Source organism: Eurosta solidaginis, chromosome 4 (genome assembly GCF_040869045.1).
Source record: "Eurosta solidaginis isolate ZX-2024a chromosome 4, ASM4086904v1, whole genome shotgun sequence".
In the NCBI taxonomy this organism is placed as follows: Eukaryota; Metazoa; Arthropoda; class Insecta; order Diptera; family Tephritidae; genus Eurosta; species Eurosta solidaginis.
This window is the reverse complement of record NC_090322.1, coordinates 192,910,133-192,927,409: the sequence shown is the minus strand read 5'-3', so window position 1 is coordinate 192,927,409 and position 17,277 is coordinate 192,910,133. Positions and strand designations below refer to the sequence as shown.

The 17,277-nt window shown below is 36.3% G+C and overlaps 2 protein-coding genes across 5 annotated transcripts in view; both read left to right on the top strand.

Annotated features, from left to right (window-relative positions):
• Window positions 1–17,277, top strand: part of LOC137248847 (uncharacterized) — a 58,245-nt gene that overhangs the window by 26,186 nt on the left and 14,782 nt on the right. The gene's annotated exons all lie outside the window — the stretch shown is intronic.
• LOC137248846 (uncharacterized) lies at window positions 1,684–3,633 on the top strand. Its single transcript, XM_067779740.1, has 4 exons — window positions 1,684–1,881; window positions 1,950–2,082; window positions 2,144–2,300; window positions 3,317–3,633. The coding sequence occupies exons 1-4, from the start codon at window positions 1,876–1,878 to the stop codon at window positions 3,582–3,584; spliced, it is 564 nt and encodes a 187-aa protein (XP_067635841.1). The 5' UTR covers window positions 1,684–1,875; the 3' UTR covers window positions 3,585–3,633.

Here is a 17,277-nt window from a genome sequence, read left to right as displayed (position 1 = left end):
ATATTCTTGTGTGGCTGCTTGTTTTAATGTCTACATGTGCATACGTGTGGCTACTGGCTATTTTTGTTGTGATTATTTACTAACAGCATAGTGATGATAATATTGGCCACACTATTATCCAAAACTATTTTCAGTGACTACGTTCAACTTATGAGACAAATAAGAAATATTTTTTGAAGGTTTTTATAAACTAGGTTACTCGTCGACAGTAGTTCGGCCAGACCAGAAAGTCTATATCAGCCATTAAAAAAATATTCTCTTCAAAACTAATTTGCCAGATGTCGTTTGGTGTGGCCTAAAAAAATTTTGCTCCCGCCAGTGCGGTTTACAAAAAACCGGGAGCAGATCTCCTCAGACAGCAAAAAAAAATTTGAATTTACGTCTTTAATGGCTTTTTTGAAAGGATAATAAGTAGATTTGCTTATTGAAACAAGTTTTATCGGAGTTCCAATTTTTTATATAAAAAGAGAATCAAGTTTCCTTAAAAATATTACAAATTGCAACGACTATAATTTTTTTTTGGTTTTTATCGGCCTATTGGTATAGGATTCAAGGTTCGATTCGAGCTCCATTTAGAAAAATTAAAAAAAAAAAACAATAATTATCATAAAAATCGAACCTTGCATCGACTATAGTTAAAATTTATTTATGATATATCCTGTTTAAGTTAGGCAACGTTTATTTTTTATTTACCTTTGGGATAAGGCTTGTTTCTAGAGTAAATAAACCTAAAATAATGCGTTATTATAAAACATATGATTTACTTTATTAACCTTATTCTAAGGTTTATCTGTCAGGAGAAAAACTAGTATTTCTTATTGCTTACAACCGATTATGCCGGTTTTTGCTGGGTACATAAGACAATGCTAACGTAGCGTTAGCAATTTACTTTTACTGTAGAAATTCACTTTCAAGTATGTAAGCTTTGTAAGCTTAAACTTAAGTGAAATACCATAAAAGAGTGAAGATATACATAGTACTTTGGAAACCTGATTGTTAAATTATGACAGAACTAGTCCGAAAAGGCTCCGAACTATACTACTTCAACGCACACTACGACTTATGGCACTTGATATCAGATATTGCCTTTAACGGTTAACGAGAACATTAACCAGAAAAGCAGGAAATTCAACCAATTTTCAAGAACAAAAACACGCTTTCTCAGTGAGTTATGTATGTATATTTATTTTTGAATTTATTCTCCCTGTCACAGTAATTAATTAATATTTTCATGGATTTCGCATCACCCAATTCACCAAGTTATTAAAACAAAATACTAAAAAGAAAAATTATATAAAAAATTTAAATGCTCACTTTACAACGAATTCATATAAAATGACCCAAGTCGAACATATATACAAATTGTCCTCAAGTTGTTAAAAAAGCAACTTACCCGAAAAAACTGCCGATTTTTTCAAAATTTCTATATCTCGATAGGGTAAAAAATAAGCGAAATTAGTGATCTTTCAGAAGGTTCAAGGGGTTTTGTCACTCCTATCAAATGTTTCTCACCTCATACATAAGTTGAAGATATATGTACGTACACTCAGAGAAAAACGCCGTTCTAAAATCCAGCACCACCGGATCAGAGATTTGCTTTGAGTACTAATAAAATTAGTGCACTTAGTCATGAGCCAAAAAATTGTGTCTAAATGTGTACTTACAGGCTAACCTAATATAAACGCACGCAAGTCATTTTCTGTCAAAAATGTCTCATGCACATACAACTTGTATGAGAGCAACCCAAATTGAATTTTCTGCGTGAAAACCTAACTCGATTTCCAATTTTTGTTTTGCGTGACATTTAGATTTGACGTTTACTGCCAGCTGACGTTTAGTTTTTATTTACAAATTGTAATTTTGTTTCGTGCTAAAATGGAGGTAAGAATTCATTTTCGTAAAAAATTATATATTTTTATTAAATTATAACCTTTTTGGATTTATTTCAGATTTGTAATGAGCAGCTTATTACTGCCGTGCAAGCGCACGTTTGTTTGTACAACAAATCCTCGGCGCTTTATAAAAATAAAGCTGCAAAGGATGCAGCATGGGAAGCAGTTGCAGAAGCAATCAACAGCAATGGTAAGTAAATGCTGGCGGTGGTTTATTTTTGTATTTTAATAATTATTTTATTGTTTTTCAGCCTATAACTGCAAAACACGCTGGCGTTCTTTGTGCGATCGATATAGGAAGGAGAAATCCGAGGATGCAGGGCGGTCGGGTGCTGGCACCAGCTTTAGAAAGCAGTGGAAGCTGTTCAGCACGATGCAGTTTATTGAAGAATCTGCAGAGGAGGGAAGGTAAGGAAATTTTGGTAATTCTTTACGACAGCATGACACTGTTAATACGCGTCCAAAAATATCGAAAAATGTGTCAAAAGGCGCGTATTGACCTCGACAACAATAATCCGAATGCGGAAAATAAAAATTGTATCTGTGTCCGGAGATATTTGCAGTTGAAGTTAGAGATTTTCATGTGATTGTTGTAATTTCGTACCCACAAAAAAAATTGTTTTGCGCGGTTATAGTTTTGGTATCCAAACCGGTGTTGGACCCATCCACGGTAATTTTTTATAAGCGCGGCCGAAGGCCGCCACTGCAGAAAGGTGTTCTGCGCAAAAATACTATGGATGCCACCCCCGTTTTCGGAGGTACCCACAGGTATTTTTTCGGTTTTTCGTTAATATCTTTTGAACGAGTTAAAATTTTTATTTCCGCCTTCGGATTATTAATACTGATGTCAAGACGCGTCGTTTGACATCACTATTTTTGGACGCGTATTAGCAGTGTCATGCTTTTGTAAGGAATTACCAAAATTTTTTATATTAAAGTAAATATTTGTGCCTGAGTGTCGCTAATGTTTCCACTAGTATATCGACTGCTAAAACACCTTCAAAAATGTCGGTAGCGTAAAATCAAATGGAATAATTGTGCCTATGAAATGTTTATTACCGTTTTTGAATTGTTGATACCGAGATTTATGGATGTATTTTAGCTGTCTATCGCAGACGTAAAGTACTCTAGCATTTAAGTGAAAGTTTCGATGTCCAGACGTTTGTCTTTGTGATTCAATGAAATATTTCATAACGAAACCCAGGGCAGTTTTAAATATCATTGAGTTTTTTGTTTTGTCGCGGATCGATCCGCAATCCCTCCGCAAAGCATCCGTCGGATATCGTAACAATCACGAAAATCTTTCATTCAAAAAAAAATTTCCAATTTTGAGGCTTATTTGGGATCATTTACAAAAATTTAAATCGCTATATACTTTGAACGCCTATAATAAACTTTTATTAAATCTTTTTTTCTACTTCCAGTCCAGTTACCAATGTAGATTCTCCTAAGCCACCAGACAAACGCCCTTCACCTCGTGAGCCGCCGAAGAAGAAAAAGGTGGATGACCTTTTTGAAGACGTTTTGATAAAGATGCGAGAAAGGTACTCTGCGGCTAATACGCAAGAAGACGAAATATTTTTCTCCTTGCTTAAATCTAAACTTGCAAGGATGTCTCAATCGCAAAAGGACGAGTTGCAAGCAGACATCTTAGCACTTGTTTCAAACAAATTGAAACATTATAATTTATAAATTAATATAAAAGTTATCATTCTCGACTGATTCATACACCTGAGAAAAGAAAAATAGCAGTGGCAATTTTTATCACTGAATTGATTTGAGTATGCGGTTTTGTAGCCCAATAAATTTTAGTACAACAAAGTACAAATTATAGATCTCTCATAATTCGCCTTGATTTTTGACAGTTTTTTCGAGGGTATTTCAGATTTTCGCCCATAAAATGTGAACAATTTTTTGTTGGTTGCTTAAAATTTATTGGGCTACAAAATCACATTCTCAAAACAATTCAGTGATACAAATTTCGACTGATATTCTATTTTCTGTTCGCCGGTAAAATAATAGCAGTGGTACTTTTTATCATATTTCGTCAATTTATTTCTCTTTTTTATTTTTGATAATTTATGAAAAAACTTTTGTAAATTTTGTCGCAGAAACTATGCAAACCAATCTCAAAAACAGTTCCAAAAAAATTCTAAAGCTCGAGAAAATTCTACGAATATTTCGAAGTTTTCGATTTAGAGCTTTCAGATGTTTGTTGAGTATGCAGCTTTGTAGCCAATTCAATTTTACTTTAAAGAAGTGCAAGTTTCAAAACGATATTGGCCAACGTTTAGTTTTGAGAATTTTGTTGTCGATCGTGTTGCTCATTTTCTTCTATATCATCATTCATTATATGAAAGAAAACGATCGTCTTAAAACCTAATTTTCATTAAAATAAAATTGAATTGGCTAAAGAGCTGCATACTCAACAAACATCTGAAAGCTCTAAATCGAAAACTTCGAAATATTCGTAGAATTTTCTCGAGCTTTAGAATTTTTTTGGAACTGTTTTTGAGATTGGTTTGCATAGTTTCTGCGACAAAATTTACAAAAGTTTTTTCATAAATTATCAAAAATAAAAAAGAGAAATAAATTGACGAAATATGATAAAAAGTACCACTGCTATTATTTTACCGGGTCTGTATATCCGTAAAATACAAAATACATAACAAAGATGTGCCATTTGTTTGTAAAACCTTAAAAAATATAAACATAGATACAATAAGTACAAATTTTGAATTTTAGTAAATAAAAATATTATTTATTTATTCTCAAATTTTTATTTCATTAGTATTTAAAATAACAGTTGTTAGTTACTAAAGGTGGTATCAAAAGACACGTCTCGACCTCCGTTTTAAGAATCCGAAAACGGAAATCTTTCTGTCGAAAGTTATTCACAAAAAACCGTAAAATTACCCAGAGCGGGTCCGAAATATGGGACCTGATGCATAGTTTTTTTTGCATAGAACACCTTTCTGCGTTGGCGGCCTTCGGCCGCGCTTATAAAAATTACCCTGGGTGGGTCCGACACCCTTTTGGGGATCAAAACTAAATGCACGCAGAACACCTTTCTGCATTAGTGTGTAAGTGTGTACAACAAATCTGACGAAAAAACAACAACCACATGAAAATTAGAACAGATTTTTTGCTTATATCTTTTGACAGAAATAAAAATTTTAATTTCCGCTTCCGGATTCTGAAAACGGAGGTCGAGACGCACCTTTTGATACCACCTTTGATAATTTTCGATAAAAATTAGGTGGTACACCGTCTTGTAAAACGTTACCGAATTCGCAAATATATTTTTGTATATGCTTACAAAAGCGTAGCAAAAAGACGCTGCTCTGGATCTATTGCAGGCCTACGAGATTCCTTTAGTAAAAATGGTTCCAACAGTCTTAAAAATGTTTCGAATAGGTCGCAAGACATCCTCACGGACTTATAAAAGAGGTCTGGATCTTTGCGCTTCAGAATATCATAGCCAGTCGCTTGGAATCCAAATTCATCCCGAGTTTTAAATAATTGGCGTCTACATCTGCGTCCATGCTGCCTTTGATACATTTCCCGTAATAAAATAAGGTCTTCCGTGTCACTTAAAATTTCCAGTATCTCCTTTTATTTTCTTTGTTAAATTGTTAATCAAACGTATTAAATTTGAACTTGTCAATATTTTTACAAACAAATTTGACAGATATGACAGCTCAGTTACGCACGCACGCATGCTTATTTGGGTTAAGGCAAAAAACGCCGGTTGTTTGCGTGCGCTAAAAAAACGCAGTGCGGTTTTATTAGGTTGGCCTGTTAGTCATGTACAGACAAATACTATGAGTGATTACTACATAAAATTGAAAATACATATGAGTGATATCTCATACATATATGACATTGTTGAGTATAAACTGATATCATAGTCGCTTTAACTCAGTAGCATGTTGATTTCGTGTGTAATACACTGGCTACTTCGTTTATCATCGGTTTTACTTTGGTGCTGTATTCAGTTTAGTTTCGTGTACGTCGTTGCGTTACTAACGTCAGAAGACTGATATGACTTTATTCATTTTATTGCACTGTTAGTCTTACTTATTCCAATTAGTGTGTTCGTATAACACAGTTGACTTTCTTGCTCAATAAGACAATTGAGTACTGAACTGCTTCGTGGCTTATGAGCGGTTATTCATTTTACGAAGCATCACTATGTAAATGTGTGTTAGTGGATATAAGTGCTTGATATTCTTTGTTTACATACGCACTAATATTTATTTTTTGGTTAGTCCACTAATAACCTTAAAAGATGAATAATTGCAGCTCACTGCACCCGACTCAATTCCTGCTCTTCATGTTCTTACTTTTTTGTTCTTGAAAAACGAACGACCTGTTCTTAAAACAACAATCTTGTTCTTGAACTGACACCTTTTTCTTGAAAAGAGAACGGCTGGTCTTAAATTATGAACAAATGTTCTATTAATGAGAACGAATGTTCTTAAATTTAGTTCAAGAAAAACGAAACGGTACAGTTCGTGTGCACTACAATGTTAAATCCAACATTTGGCACAAGCTACCAAGCAGTTGTACTGGCCCAGCGGCTATGATATTGTGGTTGCGATCATGATACAAAAATGAAGGTAGTTGTACTCAGAATTTTTGACGTATTTGGGGATTTTTGAAGTTTCATAATGTTTGTTGTTTTGCCAGAAGCGTTGCCATGCCGTTACTGTTTAAGGCGAAATTGTGGTTTTTCGAAATGGAAATTTCCTTTAGGATGAAAACGTAATGGTCATCATAATATGCTTTAGCACGATTTATGTGCATATATATCGATTGAGAATACAGTAAAAAAAAAAAAAAATAGAAAAATTGTGGGTAATGGATTTATTGAAAAATATTAGTTAATGACTCATATCTTTATGGCAGCTTTACCCCTAGACAGAAAATAAAATACACGAAAAATCCTGTTCCTATTATCATGCCGCTACAGTGGATATTTCTCAAGGCATGTTGAGAAAATGTGTACCTCCAAAGTCTGCATATCTATGTCAATGTTAAAAGGACACAGAATGTGTATAGGCGAGGCTGCCCCAAGGTGATCCTTGGTACAACGGGCAAAAATACTCTCATAACTAGTGGCTAACCTGCAGAGCTACAGGGTAATGTTCTCCCTAAAGAATGGTTTGACAATTCCCTCGTAAAGCGCAACGCTGTATTATACAATAAATAAAAAAAAGGTGGACTTGTAGCCAATTTATCAAGAAATGGTGGTGTGAGCAAGCAATTGACAAACGTGTATGTTTTGTCAAAATGTTCTGAGCAAACGTACGGACACTTAAGAAGGCTATATTCCCTTGCTTTGCATACTTCGATCCATGTTTTATCCATTAAAACAATTTTCGGGTGCTCGGAAAATTTATTAAAAACGTTGTTTTCTAGGCTGATATTTCCAAGACATGGGGCTAATTTTTTTTTCTTTTTTATTTAAAATAACTATGAAAGTTATTTAGTCGTATTCGTTAATATGAAATCCATCAAAATAGAAAAATTCGTAATATTTTTCAATGGGTAGCTTGGTTTTGATGAAATTGTCATAGTCCCCGCAAAAGTCAAGTGGCTAACGTCACACTAAATGTAAATGCCTCCATTTTTGGTAGCATGGTTGCGATCGTGTGGCGCGAGTTCGATCACCGTCAAACTCTGAATTTTTTAAAACGATTTTTTTATGTTCTATTTTTTTAACTCTTATTTTTCGTTCAGTTCCATTCACATATGCAGAGGCAATTCTCAAACTTGTTATGAAATGTTTTGAGTATATATCAAATCAAACAGCGTAATAATAATAAAATTCCACAGCCCATACGATCGAAATCGGGTGCTGCGTGCTTTTGATGAGTATCGTAAGCGCACTAAGTCTGTGATATCACTGTATGTTGTTGGTCTCGCCGGTGTCTTCGGAATATTTGAAAGTTTAACTCTGGAGAATAGGAAAATTCTGCAAGCAGCGGTTCGACTTCGAAGAGCTGGTAAAATCAAATCAGCATTCACTATTAGAGGGGAAGTTCACATACGAGAAAGCAGAGACTCTCAGACAGTAAATATATCTGCGCTTGACGATCTGCATGGCTTTGACTAAAATTATTATGTTTGAGCATTCTTCACTTTATTTTATAAGTTTATTTTTATGCTCTTCCTTTCCTTTCTCCTATTCTCCTCTTAAGCTTCGACATTTAATATCAAGTGCTGACATGGTCAGTTTAAGTGGGATACTCAATATCTATGTTTTGAGGTTCATTGTTATAGTTGTTTTGGGTTGTCTGTTTTTTGTTTATGTCTCCTAGCAGAGGCGTCAGTGGTGCTGTCGATAACAGCCTTGCGATGGTAAACTTGCTGTGTAAACAACAAACGGGATTCAACATTGTTCACTTCAATGCTAGAAGTCTATGCAATGAAAAGATGGATTACGCCAGGTATGTGTTTGAATCTTCTGCTGTGAATGTAATCTGTGTTTCAGAAACTTGGTTTACGCCAGAGTTGGATGACATTCACGCTACCATCGATGGCTATAGCCTAATCCGAAATGACAGAAAAGACAAAAAAGGTGGAGGCGTTGCGATATATTGCAAAAATAGTATCAAAATGAAATGTATAAAGATGTCTGAGGGTCCAGGGGTAGAGTGTATTTGTTTGTCGAATTGTATAGTAATTCTGTTAAAATGTTTCTCTCATGTGTGTACAATCCCCACAAGTCGATAAGCCTTGACGCACTATTTTCGTCTTTGGCTTCATATGTAGTCGACTATAATTTTTGGTTATATGTGGAGATCTAAATGTCAACCTTCTTGTTCGCGAGTGTTCCAGTGTTAGGCTCCTTGATAACGTAGCTGGAGCAGGTCTCTCTGTTGTTAACACAAGTGTACCTACTAGATATGCTCATAACTGTAGTCCTAGCCCGTTGGACTATTTTATTATCGCTGACCCTACAATTGTCCTAAAATTTGACCAGTTATCGTTTATTTCAGACCACGATCTTATATTTTGTTCACTTGACCTCAAATTTGACCAACCTAGCATAGGAACTACATATAGTTATAGAGATTACCGCTCACTTGAGCAAAACGCTCTTTTCTCCCATTTGTCTAGTGTCGATTGGTGTGAATGTTGGAAATGAGAAGCTGGGGTTTCTTAACAACAAAATAACTGATGAACTTGAGAATCATGTCCCCATGCGCACTCGAGAGGTTAAGTCCTTAACATGCCCCTGGTTTAATAGGAAAGTGATAGATGCAATTAAAACGAGGAATAAGGCCTATTCCATTTGGAAAAAGAAAAGGCGGGAATTAGACTGGGACTTTTATAAATATACGCGAAATACAGCCACAAAGATTATTAAAATGGAAAAGTGCAAGTTCTACTCGTAACGTTTGGGTTCAAATCTTCCACCCAGTGTTTTGTGGCGAAATTTAAAAAGGTTGCGTGTTTGTGGTAAGGCCATTTCCGAATGCTCCTTGAATTCAGATGTCCTTAATAATGCATTTCTTAGTGGTCCTATGTGTAGTTTAAGTCCTGTGAATTCCCTGTATTGTGTACCTGCATGTAATTCGGGGGAGAGGCTTGAGTTCTCTGCGGTAACAGAAGTTGATGTCATAAGGTGCATCCTCAAAATTAAAACCAAGGCTATAGGAGTGGATGAAAATCCTATCAAATTTTTGAAAATTATTCTTCCGTTCATAATAGGGACAATAACTCATATCATCAATCACTCTATTACAACCTCATGCTTTCCGGATGTATGGAAAGTGGCCAAGGTTCTACCTCATCTTAAAAATAGGAAGGCAAACTCTCCGGGAGACTTTAGACCTATAAGCATTTTACCAATTTTGTCTAAAGCATTCGAAGGTTTACTAGCGGAGCAAATTGGCACACACATGCTTAAACATAACTTATTATCTCCGTGTCAGTCCGGATTCAGAGCTGGACATAGCTGGTCAACTGCCCTAATAAAAATTTTGGATGACATACGTGTGCCCTTTGACAAAGGCCAACTAACACTTCTATGCTTACTCGACTTTTCCAAGGCATTCGACTCTGTTAACCACTCATTGTTATGTTGCAAGTTGCAACGATACTTTAGATTCGGTAACAACGCTCACAACTTGATAAAAAGTTACCTATTCGGCCGGTCACAATTCGTGAGCAACGGTGCTGATGTATCGCAGCCAAAGAAGTTAACAGCTGGTGTTCCTCAAGGGTCTATACTTGGTCCTTTGCTATTTAGTCTCTTTATAAACGATGTGTTTAATGTGTGTAAATTTGTTAATGTGCATGCTTACGCTGACGATATTCAGTTGTATTTGTCTAGTGAGTTTACTGATATATGTGACTTATGTCGTCGAGTAAATAGTGATTTGTCATCCATATTATGTTGAGCGAATGACAATGGCCTATGTCTCAATGTTTCAAAATCATACATGTTACCTATTGCTAAGAAAAACATATCGAGCCTTCAAATACCTGCAATAATTATTGGCAACTCTAACGTGAAGACCGTCAATAAAGTAAAGAATCTTGGTATAGTGATTAATTCCAGTCTTAATGGCAGCGACCATATTAACACCGTGATGGGTAAAGTTTATGGCACTTTGCGTAATCTGAGGCAGTCCGCGCCCTACACTCCCTTTCAAATTAGGAGAAAGCAAGCCATACAGCTCATTATGCCAATCATAACATACTCAGAGTTGGTATACAATGCATTAGACTCGAGCTCTGCCCATAAAATGGAGGTTGCTTTCAACCACGTCACTCGGTATGTGCATGGCTTGCACAAATTTGACCATGTATCTGCATGGAGATCTCGTCTATTAGGTTTCCACATAACTGAGTATCAAAGGGCAAGGAGTTGCATATTTTTATTCAGACTAATCTTAGCGAAGTCTCCCCCATACTTGTATGACAAACTTGCGTTTAATAGGTCCACCAGGTCATGTACTCTGAATATACCCAGTTTTAATTATGTAGCATCGGCTAGGCTGTTCTTCGTCAACACCATTCGTCTCTGGAATTCAATACCGTCTACTGTGAGAAACTCTTTAAACCAAAACAACTATAGACGTGTTCTTTATACTTTTTTTTCTAATAAAACATAAACCAACTATCAGCATAATGCAACCTATCCTCTACTGACTTCTTACCTTCCTTTTTCTATGCTTTTTATACTTAAGCTATCTATTCTGTTTAAAATTTGTTAAATTAATTATATGTATGTATATTTATAAATGAATACGATTCACTTGACTTGTAATAATTTTGTGTTGTACGATAAAAGATTATGTTATCTTACTGTACTAATAACGAACTCTTAAATAAATGATGATGATGATGATGATATGCACATTACGTCTTCAAATAAGAATAACTTCTGAATAAGAGAAATGTATGAAAGAATGCATATTATGCATTTCTTATTAAATTTTTGAATTTTATTAAAAATCTGTTTGTTATAAATATTTTTTATTTATAACAAAAAAATTATTATTAATAAAAAATAAATGGGTACCTATTGAAAAAAATACTTTCCCCTCCCATCAAAGATCAAGCACGCACCGTTCTTGAATTGAGACCGAAAAACGTTAAATCGACCCCAAATCGTTCTCGAAGCGTGAGAAATAAAAATCCTAAATCAAACCCAAGTAGTGCTTGAAATGAGCACAAAAGTTTCACACATCAATACCAAACTGGTCATAAAACACGGACGGTGTGCTTGGAAAAGTTGTTCTTAAAACAAGCCCATCGGTCACGAGTTAAGAAAAAACGTACTTACCAGACTTATGTCAACGAATGTTCTTAATTTTGAACTTGATTCGTTCGTTTTAGACCGATTTCTTCTCTGAGTGTATGAGAAGGGTTCCAAAATCACGTGGCCTTATATTCAAACATCTGTTGTTTATTTGCGAAACTTTAAAAGGGCATCTGAAATGTTAATTTTAGTTTTCACACTTTCAACACCCATGTCTCCGGGTTTGATAATTTCCTGAAGTTGGCAGCATCCCAACTAGTCCCTTGGAGCGAGTCACATTGATTAAATACCACCTACACGTTACATATATGAATAGAAAGACACATATATGTATTTACCAGGTGAGGCTTTGTCGTTCCCAAGAATACCTAAAGTGGTGCAGAAAAAGCTTTCCCAAGACAGTCGAACAAATGACCGGGTGTGCTACTGCCTTAACGAAGTGGACAGTCGAACTAGTCTGAAAACTGAAACTACGCGGTTATTAATAATGAACTCTCATACCAAAAGGCCGGAAAACAACAGTTTGGACTGAGTATATAACCTTAACATCCTTAAACTTAAAATCGGTCGACTATTATTTTTAAATATTGTAACGATTTTTGGGAAATTCCACTTATTACAAACCTTCTGCTAACGTTCGAATCGCTAAACTGTTGAATAAATCACTTCAATGTTCAGTATTGCAATATGGGAATAATGAAATTATACTTCAATATCACGTACTTCACGACAGCGTGTTTAAATCAAAACTGATTAGTCATGCCTCTGATTGCGCTGCTTTTATACTCTCGATTTCCTCGTTTACCCATTTCTCCTAAGGTCTAGTAATTTTGCGAACTTCATGCTTGGTTACCAGCCATATACATGTATATTTGTTGGTTTTAGCCATATGCGTGTGTATATGTGAGTACTACTTCAGCTGATTATTATATGTGTTTGTGAGTATCTCTTCGTTGCCTTGTATCTATGTGTGTAAATGATGATTGATTTGTTTAGAGTGGCAGCTTGCTCTATTCTTGTTGTGCCTTTATTTACTTAGTATCAGCTTAGTGATGCTAATATTCGTCACAATATCGTTTTGGTGTAACGAAGACTATTGAAATCAATGTTTCCAAAAAAACGTCTGCAAATTTTGGTCTACATTTAAAAAATTGTTTTTTACGCAATGACTGCTTATGATTTCGAGGGCGGCATCCTTGGCCGAATAGTTACTGCTTTACGTTTCAAGGTGTTTCTATGGTAGTGCTCGGCAGCATAGCGCTACAAAAAACAACCATTGGAAAGTCTACGGAGCCACACCTAGAGCTTCTAGGAAAGTGACGCCGACGAAGGTGTGAGCTTGAAGACGTGGTAGCAACAGGTGGTCTGGATTGCTACTGTTCGCACATTGGGAATTATAGCTTAAACAGTCGAACCACACCAAATTTCGTAACTTCATCTTTAACTGTTCTGAATGTTAATAATCATAATTATGTTTAACGACATTAAATAAAAATTGAAGTAATAAAAGAAGTTAGAAGACATTGCATCACTCAAGGCAGCAGTAACTTCAAAATGACCGGAAACTATACTTTCAGTAAAATAAGGCATTTGAAGGCTTCCAAGCTATTTTCTACCTACTTCTATTGTTGATTTTCCCATACGAACTTGTGCAAATTTTTATAGACCTCTTATTACATTTGCATGTTTGTTTAATGGCAATAACAATTCTCAAAGACCGCATCTTTTATAGATCTTATATATCTCCTAGCAGATTTTTCACTCTTGTGTTCGAGTTACTCGTAAATATTTATTGCAATATTATTCAATCTCGAAAGAGGCTTCTAGTTTCTGCAGATGTCTTATCGCGAGTAGCTCTGATACATTTCTCACAGTGGGCTGTGGAGCTTTGCTTACCTCATTGTTATTGTGCCGAGGTCAAAGTCTTCTTAACGTAGAGCGATGGCTTCCTTCGTATTAAGTCACAGACAAGGTACTCGCTGGACAGACATCCGTTTTTTCGGAGCAATGGCAGTGTTTTGCTGTTTTTGACCAACACTTGCACCAAGGGTAGCCCTGACTGGAGTACTCTGTCTACTAGGAGTACATGTATTCCGAATCAAGAGTACTGTGTGGTCGCTTTGCGAGAATAAAAGGGGTTGCTTAACGCAATAGAAAGCTTAATAGCTTCACAGAATTTGCAACCCAATTGTTAACCTCAATGCAATTATATTAAATTGTTCCTGAGATAGTCCGCTTAGTACCTTAATGGTGCTTCTTTCCGGAACGTGAAGGATCTATATTTGGCAACGGACACTATCGAAAACACTCTCTAAAACTTTCGGGGAGAGTCTTTATATCTACAAGAAGAAGAAGAAGATCACTTTGGATGTCGCCTCATCATTCCGATCCGCTCACGAGTAGCAAGTGCCTAAGAAGAATTGGGCTCCACCTTAGTAGCAACTGCTCCCTTATTACTAGCAGGAACAGCCATATTGTTACTTCCTATAGAGAGGACGTTGGAGCCGTTGCAAGTGCGCAATGCAATTTCAGCAGGTCGATGTCAGTAGCCTTTTCCGATCCTCGTACCCTGCAGAGGGTATTTCCTCTTATCCGCTGCGGCAATATGAACGAGTTCCTCGTCATTAGAAGCTGCTACCCATCCTAATTAATCTAAGTTTCGGTTGCTTTAAGGTCCTTTAAGATCAGCAAATACTCAACCTTTAATGTAGTCCAGTCCGATTCACCGCTTTTGTGCATTATCAGACGTCTATTTCTTTCATGTTTAGTGAATACATTTACATAAATTTGAACCCGTTTTTATACCCAGCTGTTCTTGTACACAGGGTATTATAACTTTGATTGGATAACGGTTGGTTGTAAAGATATAAAGGAATCGAGATATAGACTTCCATATATCAAAATCATCGGTATCGAAAAAAAATTGATTAAGCCATGTCCGTCCGTTAACACGATAACTTGAGCAAACATTTTTCATATCTTCACCTAATTCGGTATACGGGCTTATCTGGACACAGAATAGATAGGTATTGAAAATGAGCGAAACCGAACGATAACAACGTCCATGTTTCGATATCGAAAATTTAGAAAAATGGGAAAAATGAGTTAATTCAAAAATAAATACCGCTAAGCTAATGAAATTTGGCAGGTGAATTGGTTTTATGACGCAAAACATAAATTCAAACAAATTTTGGAATATGGGAGTGGCACCATCCACATTTAGAAGAAGAAAATTTGGCAGTTTAACAAGCCGTAAATCAAAAGTCGTTAAAAATATTACGTTGGAATTTGGCAGAGACTGGGCGAGATTAAGTGAAGGCGAGAGGTGCACATGATCGACCAAGCGGGAAAGGCGTGGGTTCAAGCGCGGGGCTGTAAAGTGTCGAAGATTATGTCTAGGTCTTACAACCTTAGACTAACAAAGTTGCTTCTATCATTAAAAAGAGAGGACTGTAGACTCATGACGGGTATTCTGACTGGACACTGCCTTCTGGCGTCACATGCCTTTAAATTAGGCTTGGTCAGTGATAGCATATGTAGGAAGTGCGGGTTAGAGGCGGAAACGAGCGAGCACGTTCTGTGCTCGTGCCCTGCACTTGCAGGATAAGACTCCAGCTATTAGGAGTGACACAGCTGTCAGACCTAGAAGCAGCAAGTGGCTTAAGTCCTAGGAAGCTTCTAGTACTTGCCAAGAGGATGGATTTATTTTATAACATAGGTCCTGGTTTTGGAAAGGGTTTTTCAGTTTGGTCGTTAAAACAAACTTCCGGTAACACTACGGACTCAATCACTCTATGTGAGGTCCTCAGGGACCGGCCAGTTCAATCTAACCTAACCTAAACTTGGCAGAGACACTATTCTTGCCAAATTATATAGACTGAATGAAAATAATCAAAATCGGTTAAAGACCACGCCCACTTTTCTCAAAGGCCCACCCTCAGCAAAGTTTGCAATAACTATATGGTACATTTAACTGATATTCTACCTCAATAGTGGTATGGTTGAGCTAAGAACAAAACTTAAACAAATTTTGAAAATGAGCGAGAGACGCCTTTCTTTTGTTACTGTTTCAAAAATACTTTTAATCCCATAAGTCGAACAAAAATCTCCCAATCGGAACGAGATTTGGCATAAATATTTTTTTCATAGCTACAACTGTAAAACTGCATTTATATCCGCTTCTTGTTGTAGCGATAAGGACACTCCCCGAAGGCCTTGGGGAGTGCTATCGATGTTGATTTTCCTTTGCCGGATGCAGATCCGGTACGTTACGATTACAAGCACCATTAAGGTATTAGCCCGGGAACGATTTGGTATGAACACATGAAACCTTCTTGGCCATGCCGCCCACCCACCCCCTAGATCCATAAGGAGCTTGGGGCCGCCAGAGTATCGGCTGTTAAAGAAACAGTATTCGCCACGAATGGGTGAGGTTAACAATTGGGTTGGAGAAGTTATATATTGCGCTGGCAACCCCTTGAAAGAGTTGCGCCACAACGCCCCTTGTATCAATTTGGTATTTTAGTCGCCTCTTACGACAGGCATAACTGCCGCGGGTATATTGTAAGCCCCCTTTTACCCGCTCAAGTTTATTAGCGGTAGCCTCTGTATCCTTTTTGCTTCTTTTGAACGAAAATTAGTTTAGAATAGGACCATGTATAGTATATGTATTATTGCGCAGCCTTATAACACTATTAACCACACAAAGCAAACAAAAACAGTGTTTCAAGTGCACAGCTGGGTATGTAATATTCGGTTTCACCCGAACTTAGACTTTCTTACTTCTTTCTTATTAACTAGCTAAAAGTGCAAAACCACTTTCTTTTACGAATCGCATTTTTAAGGAAGTGTGAATTAATGAATCAGTAGCCCTGTTTTTTAAACGGTTTTATTTAACTAGACTTGACAGGCTGGCTGGCACGAACTTTGTAATTGAAATTTAAGTAACTTCCCGATAAGCTACAAGCTTGAAATTTGGAATATAGTTCAGAACCCGATGATTATGAAATAAAAAGAAAAAAATCGCCGTTAGGTGGCACAAGGATCGAGATATTTACAAAAATCGTATTTGTGGTCCGATTTGGCTCGTATTTGGAACAAATATTACATACAGTCTGGTAGAAGTGACGGATTATGTATTGAGGTCTTAGACTGTAACAAATTGCCAGGAAAGAGTCTTTGTAATAATGAGTCACTAAATGAACTAAATAGAATGAGAGATAATAGACAATTAGATAAAGACTAAAAACTTTAAAATAAAATTATTTAAAAAAATTTTTAAGTTAAACGGTTTTATTGAAAACAATACTTACATGAAGTAATAATAATACTAAAAGCTAGAAAATAATTAGGTAGGTCCTAGGTACTAGTCATCACACTCCTCATCAATCTAGGGCGTTGATCAGACAATTAAATAAAAGCGTTGGACACTTAAAACTTCTATCATATATAAGACCAACTGAACCTTAATAAGGTTATGCTACGCCTCACATTTTTAAAAATTTCACGCGCCCAACGCTTTTATTTAATTGTCTGATCAACGCCCTAGATTGGTGAGGAGTGTGATGACTAGTACCTAGGACCTACCTAATTATTTTCTAGCTT